Below are 22,324 nucleotides of genomic sequence, written 5' to 3' on the forward strand. Positions count from 1 at the left end.
TTAAGCCCCAACAAGAGGCAGGGATCAGGCGACCAGCTTCAGACCCCGAATACCCGGCGATCACTAGAGCAAATGGGAGCACAATGCAGAAGAAAAGACAGGAGGGAGGGTGGAGGGGGCGAGGAGAGGGCGCTCCTCTAAAGATATATTTATATATGTTAAAGAAAATGCTAATATGTCCCGTGAAGAATAGAAGGGATTTTGGAGACTCACTCTAATTCTGCTATTGTTGAACTCGCGTGCAGACGGGCGAGATTGACACGGTGGTCACGTGAGAGAATTATATTCTGAGGTGTGTCTGTGTGTGTGTGTGTCTGTGTGTGTGTGTGTGCTTCAAGTGACGGTTTTTCTTTTTCTGGGGGGGATAAGGATGCAAAAGTCTGTCCAACACTGCAAGAAAAGAAAAAGCCCCCCCATACCCCACACCACCCTGCCTTTCTATATCTTTCCAGTGCACGCGCACACGCACGTGCAGGGATTTTAATCCGCGAGGCGAGACTCAGCACAGTGTAATTTGCTTTTGATTGCTCTTGTCTTTCTGTGTGTGAGAGAATGCTGAGCGCAGTCCTGTGTACTGTGAACACACAAAGAGACGAGACGGAGCAGGATGATTCTCTCACGGAGGAATAAAAAAAACAAAAAAAACAACGGCCCCACAGTGAACACATGTGGATACACAGACACCCACTCCCCCACTCAGCCCTATGGTGAATGAAACATCTTTAGGATCAGACACTTGCAACTCCAACACGCCAATCAGTTGCATCTTATATTATTGATACCATTGCTGTTATTGACCTTTCTATCTAAGTTGGGCTGCATTATTAAAGGCTCAGTCACTGTTAATATCCAGAAGGTAAGAGACTTATTTCAACTCAGTTCCCTCCACATCTTTGATTTGAAAGACATCAATAAATGAAATGCTTTCTTGTAGCCTATCACTCCTCTTGTGGTACAGAGGAAACAAAACTCATTTCCACAATGATGTCAAAGTAACTTGTTTAATAATGTATCTGAGTTTAAACCTTAACATCTTGACGGACCTCCTAATGTTGTGCACATTAATAACATCCTGATACAGAGGCAGGACTGTGATTCTCTGCATGTGGCACAGCGCACCATCAGGAACCATATGGCAATAGAAAGTTTGATGTCAGTATTAGCTTTGTTAAAGCTGCAGTCAAATGTAAATAAATATATAAAGTATAAAGTCGGTCTCTGAAGAGCCTCTATTCCTCTCCCAAAAAAGATCAGCATAGTGATCCGGTCAGTTAACAGGGATTTTCCACAACCTGGCAACCCAAAATGTCTTCTCATTAATGGATTAAGCTGCAGCTCACTGATCTATAAAGTAGCCTATTAGTCAATTAATTATTAACCATTTATAAGCCTATTACTTACAGTTTATACACTCTATAGAAGGATGATTGGAAAGTGTTTCTATAAAAGCTGATGCTGTAGTTTAATCACAGAGTGATGTCTACTTATGCTTCAGGACAGGCCTGACTGTGTCTAACTATGCAAGCTGCTTGACTGGGTGTTGTCCATTCAGGTGTCTCCTATTTGACTTTCTGTGGCAGATGGGTTCTTTATAGAACATGCCAACTGATATTAGCCTCTACTGCAAGGCAAGTGTTGCCCCTGAAAGAAAAAAAAAGCTGCTTGTGTGCGTGAGGAGGGGGTGGGGGGTGAGGAAGGAGGAGAGGCAAAGAAAGAGAGAGAGAGGGAGAGAGAGTCCAATGGGAAGAATGAGAAAATCTCTTAAAGAGCCGTGACGGGGCCCCGCTCGTTCTCTAAATGTATTTTAATAGGAGAGACCCTGATGTCCGGGGCAATTCATCTCCCATCTCCCTGTAATGAAAGGAGTCGTGGTCGGGACCGGGGGCAGGCCTGTGGAAGGGGTGAGGTGGGGTGGGGTGGGGGGGTGATACAAAAGCTGCATGTGGCTGTGGCTCATTATGCTGCAGTTAGGCAGAGGGCTGCATGGAGGCAGCGGGGGTTAGGGTCCCCACAGACCGGCTCAGAGGCCACAATACCGGCATGGACGGCTGTAAAGGGAGACCCTGCCATGCCATTATCCCGCCGCTACTAACGAGGGCTTCATACGCCTTTGATATAATCTCACTATTGAAATCCCGATAAATCCCCCCTGCGTTTACAGCCAAATCCCATTTGTAACGGGTTCGTGGAAGGCTGTGTGAGTGCGTGCGTGACCGCCAGTGCGTGTGTATGTGTGTGTGTGTGTGTGTGTGTGTGTGCGCGCGTGCAGATGAGTGTGCATGCGTGTATATATACTATCGTCTTCACCTGCGCCTCTTGTTCTGTCAGCCGAGGCCAAGGAGAGTCGCATGTTAAACCGGGCCGTTACACTGGCTTTAATTAAAAAATCCCCTCTCTCTCTCTCTCGCGCGCGCACAAGACATCTCGTGAGCCGATCTGAGCCGAGACCGAATTAGAATAAAATCAATGTTTAAGTGGGTCTAGTCCTTTTTCTTGCCTCAGATATGATCTGATAGGCAAACAATTACTGGAATACAACACACTGGGGGGATGAATAATAGAAGACAGAGCAAATTTATGGAATTTATTAATGAGAATAAAACGAGAACCAATGTGATGATATTACCACCAGTTACACCACTTTTTTTTGGAATCTCATGGCACTGCAATTATTCAGCACGCTGAGCTGCCTCAGCATTATGTCTCTATCACAGTGCATTATATGAAATGTTATCTGTCTGTCTGAGTGGATCAAGGCACCGTGGGCTTGGAGGAAAAGGACAAAACACCTCATCTTGTTGCATCACCCATATTCTCCTATCAGAGGGGGAGAGAGGTCACTGACAGTTGAGCCCGCGCCCGTGACTATACTTTTACCCGGGTGGGTTACACGGGACACGCGCGTGGGGATCCAAGCAGCCCGTGTTTAAGCATAAATCTCTATACACTATGCGCCTATAGGGGAAAGCATCCCGAACAGACACTCCTATTCAAATGCTTTGTCCTCTATCTCAGGGACACTGCGCATCTCTGTGCTTCCCCCCGTGTGTCGGTGCGCAGACTCATTTAACTGCCCGAGGAACATAAACAAGCAACGGAAACTATAGCAGTATTAAATCAAGCCCCGCGTTTAGCCCACATATCGAGTGCCAAGTTTCTCCGCACAGTCCAGGAATCTCTAAACAGGGTTTAGAGGTCTTTCAGAAGTCCCCCTTTTTTTCCCTCTCAAAGCCCGGATTGGTCACAGTGCGGCTCATTTGCATGCCTCGCCGTATAAACCCTCCTGCAGACACTGCAGCCCTCTTGCGCTGAGAGCAGCACACCTCCAGTAGAGAGAGAGCGGAGCGCATCCAGAGCGCGCACTGAAAGACATATGGAATATTTATTACAGGCTTTATTATAATAAAAAACAAAACAACAACAAGAGTCGACAGGAGCCGAGAAGAACTTGTTTTTTTCCCCCTAGGTGCGGTTTTGTTCAAACTTTAAACTGGACTCATTTCGGACACTTTGCTGAATCTCAGATTTATTTTGGAGTGAAGGTGTCAAGATGGGAGAAACAGGGTGGAACGGGCTGTCGGTGCTCGTGTGCGTCTCTGTGCTGAGCCTTTCTGCTGTCACACAGGGAAAGACGGTGAAATATCAGACGTTTGAGGAAGACGCGCCAGGGACAGTGATTGGAAACTTGGCCAAGGACATCTCCTCGTCGGGAGGCTCCAGGACCAATTTCAGGATGATGAAACAGTTCAACTCCTCTTTCATCCGTCTGAGGGAGAGCGACGGGCAGCTGAGCATAGGAGAGAGGATAGACAGAGAGCGCGTCTGCAAACACACCCTGCACTGCCTCATCGCTTTCGACGTGGTCAGTTTCTCCAAAGAGCAGTTTAAACTCATCCACGTCGAGGTGGAGGTCAAGGACATCAACGACAACTCCCCCGAGTTTCCCCGGAAAGAGTCGAGTCTCGAGATCTCCGAGAACACGGCGGTGGGCACGCGGATCCCGCTGGACTTCGCCGTGGACGAGGACGTCGGGGTGAACTACATCCAAAGCTACCAGATCTCCGTCAACAGCCACTTTTCCATCGACGTGCTCAGCAGGGCCGACGGGGTTAAATATGCGGAGCTGGTGCTGATGAAGGAGCTGGACCGGGAGACGCAGGCTTCTTACGCGCTGGAGCTCGTGGCCATGGACGGCGGCAACCCGTCCCGCACCGGAACCACGCGCATAAACGTCAAGGTGAAAGACTACAACGACAACAGCCCGGTGTTCGACAGGAACAGCTTCTCCGTGGACCTGCCCGAGGACGCGCCGGTGGGCTCGCTCCTGCTGGACCTGAACGCCGAGGACCCGGACGAGGGGCTGAACGGCGAGGTGGTCTACGGGTTCGGTAACCAGGTGCCCTCAGAAATACGGCAACTCTTCAGAGTGGACAGGAAGACCGGGCGGCTCACCCTGGAGAGCCCGATTGACTTTGAAAGTAAGAACACGTACGAGTTTGACGTCCAGGCCACCGACCTGGGTCCGAACCCGAGCCCGGCCATCTGTAAAATAGTAGTGCAGGTGCAGGATGTTAACGACAACGCACCGGAGATCTCGATCACCCCCATGACGTCTATCACAGCCGGGATAGCCTACATCACCGAGGCGGCGGCCAGAGAGAGCTTCGTGGCTCTGGTCAGCACCTCGGACAGAGACTCCGGCGCCAACGGACAGGTGCACTGCACTCTGTACGGACACGACCACTTCAGACTGCAGCAGGCCTACGAGGACAGCTTCATGATAGTCAGCACCAACCCGCTGGACCGGGAGAAGATCCCCGAGTACAACCTGACGGTGGTGGCGGAGGACCTGGGCTCGCCCCCCTTCAGGACCATCACCCAGTACACCATCAGGCTGACCGACGAGAACGACAACGCTCCGGTGTTCAGTAAGCCCGTGTACGAGGTGTCGGTGGTGGAGAACAACGCGCCCGGTGCGTACATCACCACCGTGGTGGCGCGCGACATGGACATGGGGTCAAACGGGAAGGTCAGCTACAAACTGGCGGACACCTACTTCATGGGCTCTCCCATCTCCACCTTCGTGTCCCTGGACCCGGCCAGCGGCTCGCTGTACGCGCTGCGCAGCTTCAACTACGAGGTGATGAAGCAGCTGGAGCTGCGCATCACGGCCAGCGACGGCGGCTCTCCGCCTCTGTCCGGCAGCGCCAACGTCTACGTGAGGGTCGTGGACCAGAACGACAACGCGCCGCTCATCACGCAGCCCGCGCTCCACAACGGCTCCGCCGAGGTCCTGCTGCCCCGGGACGCACCGAGCGGCTACGTCATCACCCGCGTGGAGGCGCGCGACGCGGACGAGGGCGTGAACTCTGATCTGTCCTACGGACTGGCCACCGGCGAGCCCTCCGTGTTCTCCGTGAACAAAGCCACGGGGGAGATTTACCTGAACCAGGTGCTGAGCCACGACGTGGACGAGACTCTCAGCGTGACCGTGACGGTGAGCGACAACGGGAGGCCCGCGCTCACCTCCACGGCCACGCTCCACTTCCTCATCATCGCGGGCTCCCCGCCCAGCGACAGGACCGTGTACCAGCCGAGCGGCGGCGGGGACGAGGTGCACGCGCAGTGGGACCTGTCCGTGGTGATTATCGTAGTCCTCGCGGGGAGCTGCACGCTCCTGCTGCTCGCCATCATCCTCATCGCCACCACCTGCAACCGGCGCAAGCAGCAGGACAAAGGCGGAGAAGACAGCGACTCGTACGGGGAGAAGGGCACGTTGGAGCGGGGCAGGAGCCACGTGGCGGACAACCCGCTGCTGCCCCTCCACGCGACCGGGGGCGAGGCCGGGTTTGACGGACACTCGTACAGCAGCCAGCCCGGCGGCTTCCAGCCCAGCGGCTTCAGCTCGGCTCACCCCGGGGGCAGCGACATGTGCTCGGCCTCGGAGGACGGCAGCGAGGTGCCCTGCGTGTATGACTCAGACAGCAACAACAAGCCCCGAGGGAATAAACACGAGGTGAGGCGCACCTTTGGGACACTGTGCTTTGTAGAGAGTGGGGAGGGGGGTGGGGAGGGGGTGGGGGGTGGCATACAGCTGTCAGCACTCTGTGACATGTTCATCCAGCAGCTCATTAACCTGTGTTGTTTGTCCTCTCTCCTCCTGCAGGGCTACTCCACTCTGCCTGGCTACGGGAACGGGAAGGAGGCTGTGAGGCCCATCACCATCTGGAAGGGAAACTCCTACACCACCATCTCCGCCCGGGACCCGGCCTTCAGCGGCAAAGACAGTGGCAAGGGGGACAGCGACTTCAATGACAGCGACAGTGACGTCAGTGGGGACACTGGGCTGAAGAAGGACGGAGCAGTGGTTCCTCCCATGGGGGGGCAGAATGGTAAAGACCAAACACTTTGACAGCACCTGGATATAAACACCTGGGTAACACTTTAGGTATTCAGAAGATTGACATAAAACTGTCATAACCATGACATAACAGCTGTCATAAACATCAATGAATACTTATGACAGCTGTCCTTAAGTGTCATTCGGTAAGTTATGTCACTTTTGATGCAAAGTTGACATTATTTGAGATGTCCTTGTTATGAGAACTTGACATAATTTTTAAAGTTTGGCAATTAGGTCTGCTATGACAGTTTAAATTGTCTTCATGTCAAGTTATCAGAACAAAAACATCTCAAACAATGTCAACTTTGCATTAAAAGTGACATAACTTACCGAATGACACTTAACGACAGCTGTCGTAAGTGTTCATTGATGTTTATGACAGCTGTTATGTCATGGTTATGACAGTGTTATGTCAATCTGATGAATACCTATTCAAGTAAAGTGTTAACAACACCTGTGTCAGTTTGACTCTGAGTTTGAGTCTAACCCCCCCCCCCCCTCTCTCCACCTGTAGGTCTGTGGGCGTGCACCAGTGAGTGTAAAGTCCTGGGTCACTCTGACCGCTGCTGGAGCCCCTCGGCCGTCCGAGCCAACGCGGCCCCCTCCCCGGCCCCCACCCTCTCCTCCTTCAACAGCCTCTCCAAGACGGCCTCGCTGCCCCGGGACCCCCACCGCAGGGACAACTACTACCAGGCCCACATCCCCAAAACCACGGGGCTGCAGAGCGTGTACGAGAAGGTCCTGCACCGAGAGTACGACTACGTCCTGGTCACCCCACCCAGACCCGTGAGGGTGCAGGAGATCAGTGACATCACCATCCCAGTCTACACCCCCACCCCGACACACTGCCCCAACAACGACATCTAAGAGACAATTGCACGCACACACACGCACACACAGACACTTAAGCTCACTCTCAAAGAAAATGTATAGTGTAATTCAGATTCTTAATTTATTCATCGCCCAGGAGAATGATGTAACTATTGGAGGTTGTGGAGAGTGTGCACATATAAGTTTATATCCTAATATTTGTGTGTTTTTGTTTGATTGTACAAGCAGCATTTGAAGTCCATTCAATCATTCATTTTTGTTGGACATGAAGTGTACCATATGCAAGTTTTGTACATACAGAGATTTTATTTTTTATAAGAGTAATAATTAAGCAAAGATGTGTAAATATGAATTGTAATTATTGATCTTTAAGCATGCTGACTATTTAAAAATGGCCCCAGAAAACTGTTCAGTTTGAGGGCAGGTGACCCACAGTGTATCAAGTTGATAACAGTGTATGAAATTATTTGAATGCAATAATAAGTAAATGTACAGATTTTTTTATCATCACAATATGAGAGAAAAATAAACTTTGAAATACTGTTCTGAGCACGTGACTCGTGTGTTGCTCCTGAGATCCACGAGGTGAGGCAGCCAGTCAGAGCATCGGTACAGTGGAAGCCAACAGGCGTCGCTGTTATTGCAGCAGTGAGCCTCTGTCCTTGCAGTCCACTGAAGAAGGTCAGTTTAGGTTTTTCTTTTTTTCTTTTTTGTTTTGTGAATGTGGTTTTGTTGGGGAGACGCCAAGGTTTTCTAGCAAATCACTCACGCACAACAAGAGCGAAAACCTTCACAGCGATTCTTTTTCATCCTCCTGCGCTTAATAGATGCGTTTTACTGCCGGAGACTTGCATGTAAATACAGAGAATTAAAGATGTGCTCAGGTCTCCATGAATCATTTCCACCTGATGTGTGGAGCAGACAAGTTAGGAGAGAGAGAGACAGAGAGAGAGAGAGAGAGAAAGAAAGAGGGTATAAAGGCGCTTTATGTTTCCTGACAAAAGAAGCTGAGGCTACACACACACACACACACACACACACACACACACACACACACACACACACACACACACACACACACACACACACACACACACACACACACACAAGAGGAGGTCTGACTGTAACAGTCACACAATCACGGCTGGTTTCTGTTTAAGAACGTGACGTGCTATGAATAAACCGTCCTGCTCCATCCTGTCCGGATGCTTTTTGTCCACCTGCCAAATGCGCACGGTGCGCGCCTTACGTAATCCCCCTCCCCTATTACCAAGGATCCACAGCGTTTTAATGATGGTCCTGAACTCAGACACAGCAGATATCTGGCTAATGGAATAAGATCGAGGTCTTTCGCCCTTTTTGCAACCCGTCGTGTAAAACACAACCTCACCGTCTGCAGCGTGGAGGAAACATGCGACATTCCGCCGGAGTCACCTCTGACCCGCGACAGTCTGCTGAGGCACCGGGAGGAGGAGGAGGAGGAGGGAGGAGGAAGGAGGAGGGAGGTGTGCGAAGGTGATTCGAGGAGACAGCCTCACCCTTCCTTCATCATTTCCTTAATTGCTGAATAGATCTCAGTCTACCCACAGAGGTTGTCATAAAGCTTAATGATAAGAAATTCCAAGGATCATAGCAGGAATCAAACTCATGTAAGTTACATGAGCAGCCTATGTGATCTTCAAAGGGAAAAAATGATGAATGCTTTTCTGAAAGAAAGCAGAACTAACTTTTGGCTTAAATTAGCGGTTGTTCATAATGTGGTGATCATGAGCTGGAGGTTATATTTCACCTTTTTTTTTTTTTTTTTTAATTTAAAGTCACAAAAAGTAGAAAAACTTATGCGGTTTTTCAAAAGGGAAAAAAAAGAGGGGGGGGGGGGCGACCTGCAGGGTGAGCGGGAGTGACCATCCTCCTCCTCCTCCTCCTCAATGAAAGAGAGAGAGAGAGAGAGAGCGCAGTGAGTGGAGTGGAGTGGAGTGGGCTTTCCTCAGGTGTTTGGCTCCAGTCATGGCCGGGAGCTCAGAGAAAGTACCGATCGCCTCAGCGGGACCGGAGGACCTGCAGCAGTTTCTGCCTCCGGTGAGTGTTGGTGCAGATTACTGCCTCATCCCAGCTGCTGGGCGCGAGCAACGAGCCTCTCTGAGGGACCAGCTGCACCACAACACCTCACACTGTCACACTTCATGACCTTTGCAAAGTTACATACAGGGCTCTTTCAGCCAACGCCTCTGTTTAATGAGCTCATTCTAGGCTATATGGTTGATGTGGACTGTTCCTGTAGTCTATATGTGACAGTCTAGTCTTGTTTGTGTTTGTTTTACCTTCAGGCCTACTCCGCCGTGGCGGTCAAGCCCGCCGCCACCGGCCGCCTCCTGAAGGCCGGCATCGCGGTGCTGATCGCCGGAGCCCTGCTGCTCCTGCTGGGGGCGGTGGGAGCTTTCTACTTCTGGAACAACAATGAAAAACACGTAAGAACAAGTTATTTGACTTTTTCCACTATCACAGCTTCTATTCAAGTTCATGTTTGTATCTGCATGGTTGTAAGTTTGTCCTTGTAGGGACTGCCTCAAAATTGTTATTCTTTCTTTCTCCTTTTTTCTTTTTCTTTTATTATTGTGATGGGCCAGGAAGAAGGAAGTTATTTAGAAAACCATCCATGGCTCATTTTAGCCTTTATTATTCCAATGTTTTATTCTACCTCCCTTTGCTTTGTTCACCTAAAAGTTACATAAATATCTCCCTCTTGCACTGTGGACCAGTGTTCATAGTGCAGTCTGCCACATGCAGAGGGAACAGCTGTGTCTGTGTGCCAGGGTCTTACAGTAGGACACCGGTGATCCACATTACAAGTACTAATGAGACGTGAAGCTTTAAATCAAAGCACATGATTAAACAAGCAGTACCAATTTACCACTGTTATATTATTTCGACATATCGCTGGGAGGCTGTTGCAATTTTCATGTCAAGCGGTGAGTTCTGAGGAAACAGTAAAAGCCCCGCAGAGCTGCTGCCTTTTTTTTTTTTTTTTTTACAGTGGAACACGAGATCCAGCCCCTGTCACCACCCCAGAAAGTTTTACACGGCCCCTTAAGGCATTCAATCGAAAATCAAATCAAAGTCAAAAGTCTGATCTGCTAGATAATTCCCTCTTTTCTCAAAGCAGTTTTCTCTACTTTCAAAAAACTTTTCTGAAATAAGCGGAAGTACCACAGAAGAAAACAGCTCCCATACTCAGACCCCATAAAACATGATGTCACTTGATTGAAGAAATTGTTGAAACAAGCTCTTTTGAATTGGAAACATGTAAAATTATGTCGTCCAGTAGTAGGGTGTGTGTTTTTTTTAAACTTGTGTGAATTCAAATGAGTCAATAGACTAAAGCAGCTCTTCAAGACAGTTTTTTCGCTGTGTAAGCAAACAGTAAAATGTAAATGAAACACTCCGTTTTCATGGTAGGTAAAGCTTGGTGAATGGACTCCTTGTGTGTATGTGGTGTGTGTTGGAGGCTCGTGGCAGGGTGCAGAGGGGTGAGGGGGGGTGAGGAGGGGGGCTCTGGTCCGGCTGATGCTCCAGGGGCAAGAGGTGCAAGAGATGAGAGGGGGAAATACAGTTTTCCTGGTGTTTTTGTTTCTAATATACAGTTTGAAAATGCCATTAAGTCATGATGAAAAGGCTCTGCAGAAGGGTCATCGTCACCCAGAGGTGTAAGGATTGTATTCTTCTAAACAAGTTGGAATGAATGTGCGTCTGAAAGAGAAAACTGAGAAAAGAGAGGTTGTATGTGTGAGGAGAAGTCATGGGGTAAGACTGGAGAAGGAAGGAGGGAGGGAGGGAGGGAGAAAGGGAGAGGGCTGGGGGTGGGGTGACTCTCAGGACTCTCATACCTTACATGCCAGTCTGAAACCTTGTGTGTGCTTTGTGTGTGTGTGTGTGTGTGTGTGTGTGTGTGCAGGTCTACAATGTCCACTACAGCATGAGCATCAATGGCAAAGTGGAGGAGGGTTCGATGGAGATCGACACAGCCAGCAACATGGAGAGATTCAGCACGGGCAGCGGGGCGGACGAGGCCGTGGAGGTCCACGACTTTGAGATTGTGAGTTGAAGTGAAAATAATCAAACAATACCGGGAGGCTGGGGAAAGCGGACTCATCAACATGGAGATTGGCTCTCTCCGAGCAATCTGGACAGGAAGCTGATCAGATTTGCTGAAACTTTAAAGAGCCTTGTGGGGAGATTGGCTCGGTGCAGCCGAGGAAGAGCTCGAAACAAGTAGACATGTTATCCCCCCTTCAGGCCAATCAGTGTCAAGATGCCGTGCCCCTGCAATTTTCATTAAATTCGGACTGGTGGATTTTGACCTTTAATTAAAGTGCCCAATCAGGCCAATCAGGCCAGTGAAGCAGCAGTTTTGGCCTTTTAACAATTAAAATCTTGACCTTTATTCATACTGTCCATCATCTTTTAATCTTCAATCAAATGCTAAAATACACGCTGTCCGCTCCATGGTCAGACAGATGTTAGCTGTGATGTCACATCTAATGTGCAGATGTGTAGTCCCAGACACCTGCAGGATAATAGAAGAAGTGATGAATGTTAAACGACAGCTTTTTGTGACACTGCAGGGCATCACAGGGATCCGCTTCTCAGGAGGAGAGAAGTGCTACATCAAGACCCAGGTGAAGGCTCGTCTGCCTGACGTGGAGGCTCTCAACAAGGAGTCCATGACATTTGATCTGGTGGGTTGGTCCAGTCCGTCTTATATGTCCAGAGAAAGTATTATATCCTCTCTACACACTATGATGTGATTATCAGGGAGTTCATCAGAACCTCTTCTTCTGGAGGAGCACAACAATCCTCATCGAGTATCTTTGGAAAGAGGTCCTTCGTTTTGTTGTATTTTGCAAATTAGTTTGAGTAGTTAGATATTCTTCCAGTGGTTTCATAGATTTTTGATGTACTCCGCTGTTGCAGTCGTCCTGAATGATTAACCATTCTGCCAGAGGGTAAAAGAATCAGGATGCAGCATTACCTCATGATACGAGTCCGGGAACTTGTCCCCAAACTGGCTGGTGAAGAGGAACCAGTGATGGTTCATTTTTTTTGTTGGGCTCCTGCAGTGGAAAAAGGATATGGGTGTTAGTTTTTATTTGGTACTGGTACTGGTATTACAACATTAATGTCTAGCAAACAGCTTGTTACTCCTTTATAGATAGATAAGAAGCTATTTCAAGGAAGAACTTTTGATAGGTACATAACATGCTTTGTCTTTTGCAACATGCCAGTGTCCCTCCTGCTGGTCCTCTACCTTTAGTCCAGGTTGAAGCATCTCAACTCCTGTTGGACAGATTGTCCTGCATGATCCCCAGAGGTCAACCTCTTTATTTTGGTGATTTCCTGGCATTTTCTCAAAGGATCAGCAGAAGATAGCAAACATTCCTTACCCAGTGAAATCATCATCATCATCTATGGGATCAAATGGCACAAAACACAACTTAGACATTATTAATGTTCTCTATAAGATAAACAGATCAACAGTTCATCCAGAGCCCTCATCAGGTCTCAGTATTATTGACTAAACTGATGCTAATCTCTAATGACATTTAATAATAATGACACTCTGCAGCATATCTTTTTATTTAATGCTAATTAGCAAAATGTTATGCTAACACACTAAACTAAGAAGGTAAAGGTCTGGAAAACATAGTCTGCCTATTAAACACTAGCATATTAGCATTGTCACTGTGAGCATGTTTAGCATGGCCATACGCTTTAGCTCAACTTGCATCTGTGGTTATGCAGTTATTTGTCTCTTAGATGAATTAGGTGTGGATTGGACAGTGACCACTTACCTCCAGGAAAGCTGCTGCATGGACATGATGGATCACTGTGGTGGAAGAATCCTTTAGTAATGAATTATTACACAAATTGACACCTGCAGACCTGACAGCGTATAACCTGAAAAACTCATCACCCCTTTATTAATGACTTTCACTTTCTAACAAACCATTAAATGGGAAGCTACGACTGTTAGTAAGTCATTTATAAAAAGGGGTATAGTCCAAAAGACAATACAAATTATGCGAAGGGAGCCTGTAAATCAAGGATTTTTTCCAACCTGGCAACCCAGACGTGCTTAAAAACCACAGATTTATGAGGCAGTAATACCCTAAATGTTTAACCGGCCCATTACTAAAGCCAGCAGTTACAAGTTATAAAATTCATTTTTTTTCTTATTGATACTAAAAGTTGTATCACTATCACTGCATTGTCTCCTCCAACCTCTGATATGATGCTAATGTTTGCTGTGGTATTTGCATAATTCACCCCAGACAGCGATACATCAGTGACACTGAGGTGATTTCCATGTGTGGGTTCCTATCAGTTAACAGCTTGGTGGACTTCATTAAGATAACAAAATAAAAGCACACACACACACACACACAACAGAAGTGCACTGACTATACAGTACTATGTGTGTGTGTGGATTGCTATCACAACTCACAAAAAACACCGCCTGTGATTGTTCAATTGAGGCTGTCTGATAATTAAAATCATTTAGTTCTGCATAAGCCTCACATCCACATAAATCCACATCACCAGAATTGCCCTCGTGAACACGTATGCGCACAAACACCGACACGCGCACACAAGCACACATTTAATTATCACGCCGGGCTGCTCTTATTGCCTCTCTCTGCCTCATAAACGATCATTTATTTCACGTCTGTGCTTTTGTGTGTGTTTGTGCTATTGCCTCTTTTTTGCCTCATAAATGATCGTCTGGTTCATGTTTGTGTGTGTGTGTGTGTGTGTCTAAGTGTGTGTGTATGTGTGTGTGTGGAGACAGGGAGATGTTGTTATAATGGTTGCTGCAGGCTGGTCATTTGCTATAATTTAGAGTGATGGCAAATATGGGTTAGATAAGCACATACACACACACACACACTTAACACGCACATACACACAAACGTCCCCATCCAGACAGAGCGGGTCAGATAAACTCTTATCAGTGAAGCAGTGGAGAAGGACCCCCGCTTTTATTTGTCCCTCCAGCAAATCATTTGAGCTGGAAAAAAAAAAAAAACAGCTGCAGCATTTCTGAAAGGTTGGAGGATAACATTCCCTCAACATGTCTGTGGCTAGTGCAGCGCAGCCCTCAGGAACAAAACGCCTGTGGGCAAAACCATCCCCACAGAATTCCCCTTTTACCTGCGGGCTGTGGATACAGAGTACGTACTGTGTGTTTACGCAGCCTCTCCTCTGGAAACCTCATTAGTCTATCTGCAGAAACCTGTACACTCAGGCCATCCAATCTCCTCTTCCCTTCAGATGCTGATGAGTCCTGACACCGTGTATACAGCTAAATGTTGGGCGCAAAGGGAAAATGTATGCTACAGCCTCAAGGACTTCCTTTTTACTGCGTAATTTTATGTTGTTAAGGAGCATTTACAGCACAACATTAATGCAGATTAGATGCGGGCAGAGGGACGTTTTTAAAGGGAAAGGGCCGGTAACGAGACGAGACGCATAAACAAGAGCAGCTGAGATGTTTGTTTGCCCATCGGCTCATTTCTTCTCACGTTTTTTGTTTGTCTTGTTTTGTTTTGTCCCTCTCAAGGAGGACGAGGTGATGCCGGCCAAGTTTGAGGACGACCTCATCTGGGTGGCGGCCGACACGCCCCTCTCAGACTCCGCCTTCCTCAGCAACAAGATCAAGGACTTGTGCGGAGACCTGCCGATCTTCTGGCTCCGCCCCACCTACTCCACCAGTAAGCAGACAGAAGACCGTAACCCTACGTCACGTAAAAGGCCACGCCCCCTCACCGGTGAAAACAAAGGAGAAGTCCTCGGTGTGTTCCATAGGCGTTAATACAAAAAACCACAATGCCCAAGAGTTGTTGTGTGGTATATTGTTCGTTGAACAACTTAAAACAACCTTTCCCTACTCCTCTTAAAGCAGAAGTAAGCGGAATGTTTGTGTTAATATAAGTCTTAAATAGTTACAGTATATCTTCCGACAGCAATCACTTACATAGAGTGTTTGGTCTGAAACACGGGTCTGTCAGTCACTCTGCTCTGCTGTAAGCCGAGGAGAAAACTTTCCTTGTATCCTACAACCTTTATCCAATGAGGAGAGAGAACGGCATAAAGAGGCGATCCTCTCTGTGTGTGCAGCCAAGGGATGCACGTGAATGTGGTGACGTAGGGACGAGGGCGGGGACTGCTAACTCCATCGGCTGACAGGAAGTTAGCCAAAACGACCGGATAGCTTACTTCTGCATTAAGAGAGTTGGACAGGAAAAGAAGAGATTTATGGCTTCAGGCCATACAAAGAATGGACAAAAATGGCAAGCTGTGGGACCCGGCTAGTCCATGTGCTTGTGTGGTAAACCCTTCAGGGGGGGCGACCGCCATTCCGAAGGTCCGCCATTCCAAAAATGTCCGAAGGTCCGTTCTAGAAATGTACATAAATGTGTGGGCTAATATACAAGGAAAAAAAATACACATATTACGGGTTTCGGACCCTGGTCGCCCACACTTGAGGTAACTGTTCTAACCACTGTACTATGGCAATTCTCCGGTAGGCCATCTGGACATACATTCACTAAATCTTAAATTTTTTCGATACAACAATGTGATATAGCTGTCTGCCTGACAAACGTTAGCCATTGCAGGAGATTTTCCAGGCCGGTTAATGTTAGAAAGACGAAATCAAGACGAAATCAAGACGGACTACGGCGGGATTTGTATTTACCGCCAGTCAAAGCCAGCAGTTTGTGTTCACCGGAATGGGGGCGTGGCCTCACTTGCTACTGTCATCTATCACATGTCTGATGGGAAAGTGAAGTTGAAACCTGGAGGTTTTATGTCTGTGTGAGTTGTTGTTTTGTGTTTTTTTTTCCCTCGCAAAACAAAGAGGATGTGGGTCAAACGGTCTCAAGCATTTCCATTTAACACAGCAGTTGTTAAAGCCTCAGAAGGAAAAACAAGCTAAAAAGAAAAGTCCTTTTGAAGTTTCCCGAGCCACAGAGTGTACAGTTTTTTTTAAGCGTGCTGGGAGGTCGAAAGTTCTCAAAGCACAATTTTTATTCTACTTCATCTGTGGACTTCAAAAAAAAAAAAAAAAAAAAATGCAGCCAGAGAAACGGGGCTGTGCAATCAGGAGCTGAGCCACATTAGTGCCACTCTGCTCCTGAATTTGCTCTGCTGTCAGATAGTGAGACTGTGATGTGTGCAGGCGGACAGAGGAAGAGGAGGGCCGCCCCCCGCCAGCGCCGCCAGGAGGAAGAGGAGGACGTGGAGGCAGAGTTCAACCCGGAGAACCCCTATCAGGTGAGTCACACAACACAAACTCACACTCCCTATTCATCCTCTGTTGTGCGTGGCGGCGGCGGTTGCGCTCACAACTGTCCGTTCAGATCTGAGGGTCTACCTGAGGAGGCTCCGGCCGCCACAGTTCCTCACAGCTGTGCAAGCGGGCGGCAGATGCCGGGGTCACGGCGCAGCGGCCCGGATTGTCACTGCAAATCTGAGTGTATGCGTGGGTGTGTTTTCCGAGCATGGCCTTTTTTTTTCTGTGTGAGGCTGTCCAAAGCTTTCCTTTCAGCGTTGAGGCTGTATGAATAATTCCACAACACCCCCCCTCACCTCCTCCTCCTCCTCTCCCGTGGCCCCTCTGCCCTGCCGAGCAGACACAGACTACCATACATACATACACCCTCCCCTTGTGTTGGCCCCCCAGTTTTCCTAATCCCTCTCCCTTCACACTCTGAGCATCCCCCAACTCTCCTGACAACCACGGAGGGGGGTAAACAGCGAGCACTGCGCTGAAAAAAGAAAAATATTTGACAACAAAAACCCACATCTGACAACGTCCCCTCCTCCCCGCCCCGCCTGTCAGAAATCCGTTTTTAATTGGTTTGAAATGAGCTTCCTCCACCATATTAAAGGGACATTGTGTAACTTCTCCTGTTATCTATTCACGAAAATCGATTATTTGGTTGAAAAGTCTGTTTTTCATTAATCAGTAATCCCCCCATCAACAAACTGAAGTGTTCCTTTCAGCTCTGAATTTGCCGTTCATATCATTCATATCTACATGGAGCGGGTAAGCTCGGTGCTGGCTGCCATATGGTGTCGCCATGTTTTTACGTTCAGTGGCAGCGTGACGGTAGGAAACCACGGAAACTCAGCGGAGACACCGGAGCTGTCGGCTCAGGTCGAGGTGGCGTCTGTGAAAAGTCACCGCGGTAACGCAGTGAGGAGGAATGGAGCGTTACACTGATGCTGCATTCACCTGCAGTCGGGCAGACGGCCGTCGCTAACAAACCAGATGTCATTTTAGTCACAGAAGTCCAGAGAAAGCCGGTAAAACGTGGGTCAGGTAAACAATACCACATCGCCATGACAACATATTGTCACGTGTATTGTTTTGCCTGGTGTTGACATTTACATAGAGGCTTGTTTACGCCGTTACGTACAGCGGCTGTCGTCCGTCTGCCTTCTGCCCAATTCCAGGTGAATGCAGCATGAAAAATACGATTGAGTTGCTTGCAAACTACAACCACAACGCTAGATGGGAGTAATTCCTACACAATATACCTTTAAAGGGATAGTTCAACATTTTGGCAAATTGGCCCATTGCCATAATCGCTATAGTCATAGCAGTAAGTTCGTTAACTTGATTTGTTTTTAGAATTGCATTTTTAGAACGGCGGAGCGGAGCAGCAGGCTGCTCAGAGCTACGCTATGGAGGCTAAAGGAATTTCTTGGTTTCCCTCATCAAACTCATCAAATACACAATCCCAAAACTCCAAAACGCTCTGGTGGACAAGTTGTGACCTGCACATTCACCACGCTATGAGATAATAATGGAACGTTACAAAACGGAGCCGTTTTCGAGGTAAATACAGAGTCCCTGAGCGCAACGCGCATCAGCGGTTTTGCATGAATTTACCTCTACAACAACTCAGTCTCGTAACGTTCCGTTATTATCTCATAGCGTGGTGAATGTGCAGCTCACAACTCGTCCACGACAGCGTTTTGGAGTTGTTGGATTCTGTGTTTGATGAGTTTGATGAGGGAAACCAAGAAATTCCCTTAGCCTCCGTAGCGTAGCCCTGAGCAGCCTGCTGCTCCGCTCCACCATTCTAAAAATAGCTTACACTGACAATTAAAGGTAACGAACCTACTGCTATGACTATAGCGATTATGGCAATGGGCCAATTTGCCAAAATGTTGAACTATCCCTTTAAGACACAGTTGCTGGCTACAGTCTGACCCCCTCTCCCCCCTCCCTCTGCTGTCTCCTCCCAGAGAGGTCTGGAGGGCGAGCAGGAGAACATGAACATCGACCCCATGCTGGACCACCAGGGCGTGTGCTGTGCCGAGTGCCGCCGCAGCTACACCCACTGCCAGAGGATCTGCGAGCCGCTGGGGGGCTACCACCCGTGGCCCTACCACTACAGAGGCTGCAGGGTGGCCTGCCGGGTCATCATGCCCTGCAAGTGGTGGGTGGCACGCATCCTGGGTCTGGTGTAGACCCACCAACCCACCACCACCACCACCCGCCGCCATGACCTTCCACTCTGGTGTCCAGCGCTGAAGGAGCAAGGCAGGGAGGGAGGTACACAAAGGGGGGAGGGGGGGTTCAAGGGAAGGGGGAAAGTTTAGCTTCTCATTTACTTTTAGATACTTGTTGGTCTGGCGAGAGCTGTAAAAGACGAATGGCATCAGTAACCATGTCCATACATTATAAATGCATGGTGCAGAAACTAGGACACACACACACACACACACATACATATGTAAAGGTGCACCGTCTCTGCACACTGCACAGCTTCTCTTATTAAAAAAACATACCTGTTCTCCATTCAGGTCCCACTGAGCCTCTGTGAAGACAACACACAGTGGGTTACGATACCAAACAACCTGTTTCCAAATCACACGCACCGACTCGTATCGACAGCGGGTTCGAGTTGTGCCCGGGTTTGTCGGTGGGGGGGGGCAGGTGGGATTGTATTTATAGAGACGGCCTTTTCTTCCATCCTTTTGCTTCTTGATGTAAATAAATGTATAGGGCGCGTAGTGTTCCAGTAGCAGTCAGCTGGCTTAAATAGCATCTGTTGTTTGTTTTACCTTTTCATCACTGTAGTGAGGGATATTTTTGACTCCTGTGTTTTTAACTCTTTCCTTATTTTGGTCTCCACGAGTAGCTCTCATTAAAACAATGTACTGTACTGCTTCCGCTCACAAACTTTCATCCAAGTGTATTTTTATCTGCATTGAAGAAGCTATCTCAAAGTGCAATATCACTGAATAAACTTTTTTAAGTAAACTTTTAAGTCTCGCCATTTTTTTTTTCATGCTTTTGACCGAATTACTTTCTATCCCATTTGTAAATACATATTGCTTATAACAGAGCAGTGGGTTTATTTAGGAACACCCCCCCCTCCTCTCATTCAGACTCAAAGACACTTTTCAGTTTTGAGAAGTGTCACATCTGGTAGCTGCTCCAAAGGGATGAGCAGAAAGAAGTTTCAGAGTTCTTTAATGTGAGAGTTGCAGCTCTAGAACTCTTTAATGAGACTAAAGACTCTGTAGCCGTCACGCTCCCAGATCTTACCCACGATGCAAAGCGCTTAGCTCCTTTTGATGTCACAGAGCCGCCTCAGGCGGGGGTAGGGGGTAAGGATGGGGGCGGTGTGTTTGTGTGTGTCAGGGATAGTGGAGGAGTGTGTGTTTGTGTATGTGTGTGTGAGAGACAGTGTTGTGAAGCTGAGAGTTCCATCCAGAGCCACAAATGGGCGTTTGATCGTCACGAGAGATGAAACGATGTGTGATGAATTTAACACTTAACTCAGTGTGAGAGGCTTGATGATGCGGTTAAGGAGGCTGATCCATATTAATGCTCCCTCGCCTTGGCAGGACGCCCCCTCACAGCCACAGCTGCTGCTGCTGCTGCTGCTGCATGGATGTGGTTGGAGAACTCCTGCATCTCCCAGCGTAGATCCTCCTCCGGCTGCTGCATCCTCACCTGCCCGCCTCACGGCCGCAGGCAGGGCTCTCTGACTCCATACCGATCGAAGTCAGATTCATAAACCATGTCCCGGAGCTGTCAGCCATATCTGAACCGCCTGCTCTCATATCACCAACGCCACATTTCATCCCTCCCAGCGGATAATCACAGAACATGGCTCCCTGTCATAATGTATTGCTGTTTTTGTGTCTGATGGACGGATCTTTCCAACCCGTCCAAAACATTTTCCAGAGACAACAAAACCACAAAACATGTGACAAGGTTGTGAGCCAAACAACAAATCTTTTATTTACACTGAAGCCGGATTCACACTGAGCCACTGGCTGACACGTCACACAGTTTCCAGACTAGTCAGGGTATTGCTGTTGACTTTCTAATGTACAGAACAAAAGCTGTCGAAGCCAAGAAATGCATTCATAATTATTTAAATCTCATTTAGTTCTTTTTTTTTTTTTAATACTTTTATTACATTTTTATACAAGTACTGATAATTGGGTTGTGTTGTATAAATCTCCCAAATAGAAATTGCTGAGGGCGATTTGAGAAAAATATCGGCGGCAGAAGAGAGAAAAATAAAATCTGATGGTTGAATTTGAGCATTTCATCTTTTTTAATCCAGACATTTGTTCCCTTTTCAGTCCATTAACCTTTAAAAAGAAAAAAAAAAGTCAGATAAAGTAAAACAATCCATTCAACAGATTGTTCAGATTAACCGACTCCATCTGGTAGGAAGCTATTGCAGAGAGTAGGCCATGTGTGGTTTGGTCAAGTGACGGTGGGAACGCTGAGGCTCCCTGCACTAAGGCGCAGTGAAAACACCAGAGCAGAAAAAGAAAAAAGCGAAGGGAGGGGTGGCGGTATGGACGGTCACGGAGCGACAACGACTCCTGATGGAGCTCAGGTGGGTGAACGTGAAGAAAGATGATAAAAAAAGAAAAACTGGGGTGAGGGTGGGGGGGGGGCAGAGCTCAGTACTTCTTGAACTCCACATCGTCCGGCGGATTCATTTCCACTTGTCTCTTGCCCACATCCTTCCAGTTGGTGCTGAGGACCGTCCCACCTGACTCCATCTGCACAGGGAGAGACACAGAGGGTGGGGGTGGGGTGGGGGGTGGGGGGTCTGTCATTACGTCTGTGGTTATGCAGCAACACCTCCCTGCTTAAACACGCCTCAGCATAGATAAGTCCACCGCAGCCGCTCTCCTCCAGTTATCGACGTGCAAAAGTTTCTCTCTTTAGGCCACCACAGTTTTAATTTTTAATTTTCTTCCTTTTTCTCATAATGAGCTGAAAAGTCAAAAGATTTCAAAGTGCTCATCTCCATACGAGCTGACCTTTATTCTCCTAAAGGTCCGCCGCTCTAGGTTGTTTAAACCAAATGCAGAAAATGACGACTTGACATGAATGTTAAAACGTTTTTTCACTGGGATTCCAGTTTTTTAGTGTCCCGCTGCACTTCAGCATCATGAAATCAGAGGTTAACGACACAGAATGCTGATTCACTCCCATCATTAATCAACATTTAGCTGCAATCACACAGCCTCACGCATTATTCCGCACAAATAAATCCACTCTTAAAGGAAGCTCATTAAGTAGACAGCCAGTGACTGCAGGCTGCGTGTTCCACATTTCTTTCACTTAAATCATGCAAGCAAAAAAAAAAACAGCTCCTTAATTTCAGAATTTGTGTATTTTTCTTATTAAGTGTGATTATTCTGACCCAACTTCACACTCAGCTGCTCTGTTGTAGAATCTGAGGAGACAGTGAATATACTGGAACAGCCGCAAAGTCTGTGGCTTGGTTTGAATTATTGATCAGTAAAGAAATTCAAATGTAATAGGTGGTTATTCTGTGGAACGTTACGGAGACAATTACAGTTCAGTCATTTTAGCTCGGTGGGTTTACAGAGCACCAGAGCAAACAGACCAGCAGCTCATTCAAACAAGAGGAGGAGAGACACGGGGTGGATGGACAGAGGACGTCTGCAGGACGCTGAACTCTGCAGCAGAGAGCTGAGCCGGTTTCTGTGTCCACGTCTGAAACTTCACGT

General features: G+C 47.8%; 3 protein-coding genes across 6 annotated transcripts in view; 2 read left to right on the forward strand and 1 right to left on the reverse strand.

Moving 5' to 3' along the window:
- The first annotated feature begins 3,305 nt into the window (after positions 1-3,305).
- LOC146971081 (protocadherin-8-like) lies at positions 3,306-7,774 on the forward strand. The gene is made up of 3 exons (XM_085805057.1): positions 3,306-6,016; positions 6,167-6,392; positions 6,918-7,774. The coding sequence occupies exons 1-3, from the start codon at positions 3,551-3,553 to the stop codon at positions 7,268-7,270; spliced, it is 3,045 nt and encodes a 1,014-aa protein (XP_085661183.1). The 5' UTR covers positions 3,306-3,550; the 3' UTR covers positions 7,271-7,774.
- Positions 7,775-9,180: 1,406 nt separating this feature from the next.
- Positions 9,181-19,578, forward strand: LOC146971082 (leukocyte cell-derived chemotaxin 1-like). Its single transcript, XM_085805115.1, has 7 exons — positions 9,181-9,313; positions 9,562-9,702; positions 11,187-11,327; positions 11,857-11,970; positions 14,853-15,003; positions 16,473-16,567; positions 18,551-19,578. The coding sequence occupies exons 1-7, from the start codon at positions 9,242-9,244 to the stop codon at positions 18,773-18,775; spliced, it is 939 nt and encodes a 312-aa protein (XP_085661241.1). The 5' UTR covers positions 9,181-9,241; the 3' UTR covers positions 18,776-19,578.
- Positions 19,579-20,674: 1,096 nt separating this feature from the next.
- Positions 20,675-22,324, reverse strand: part of sugt1 (SGT1 homolog, MIS12 kinetochore complex assembly cochaperone) — a 30,337-nt gene continuing 28,687 nt past the window's right edge. For all 4 annotated transcript variants that reach the window (XM_085805111.1, XM_085805110.1, XM_085805109.1 and 1 more), the window contains exon 13: positions 20,675-21,343. In XM_085805111.1, coding sequence (XP_085661237.1) covers positions 21,242-21,343 — 102 coding nt within the window. In that variant the 3' untranslated portion in view covers positions 20,675-21,241. The remainder of the gene's footprint in view (positions 21,344-22,324) is intronic.

Source organism: Trachurus japonicus, chromosome 17, assembly GCF_045865225.1.
Source record: "Trachurus japonicus isolate A0001 chromosome 17, Traja_1.0".
NCBI classification, from domain to species: domain Eukaryota; kingdom Metazoa; phylum Chordata; class Actinopteri; order Carangiformes; family Carangidae; genus Trachurus; species Trachurus japonicus.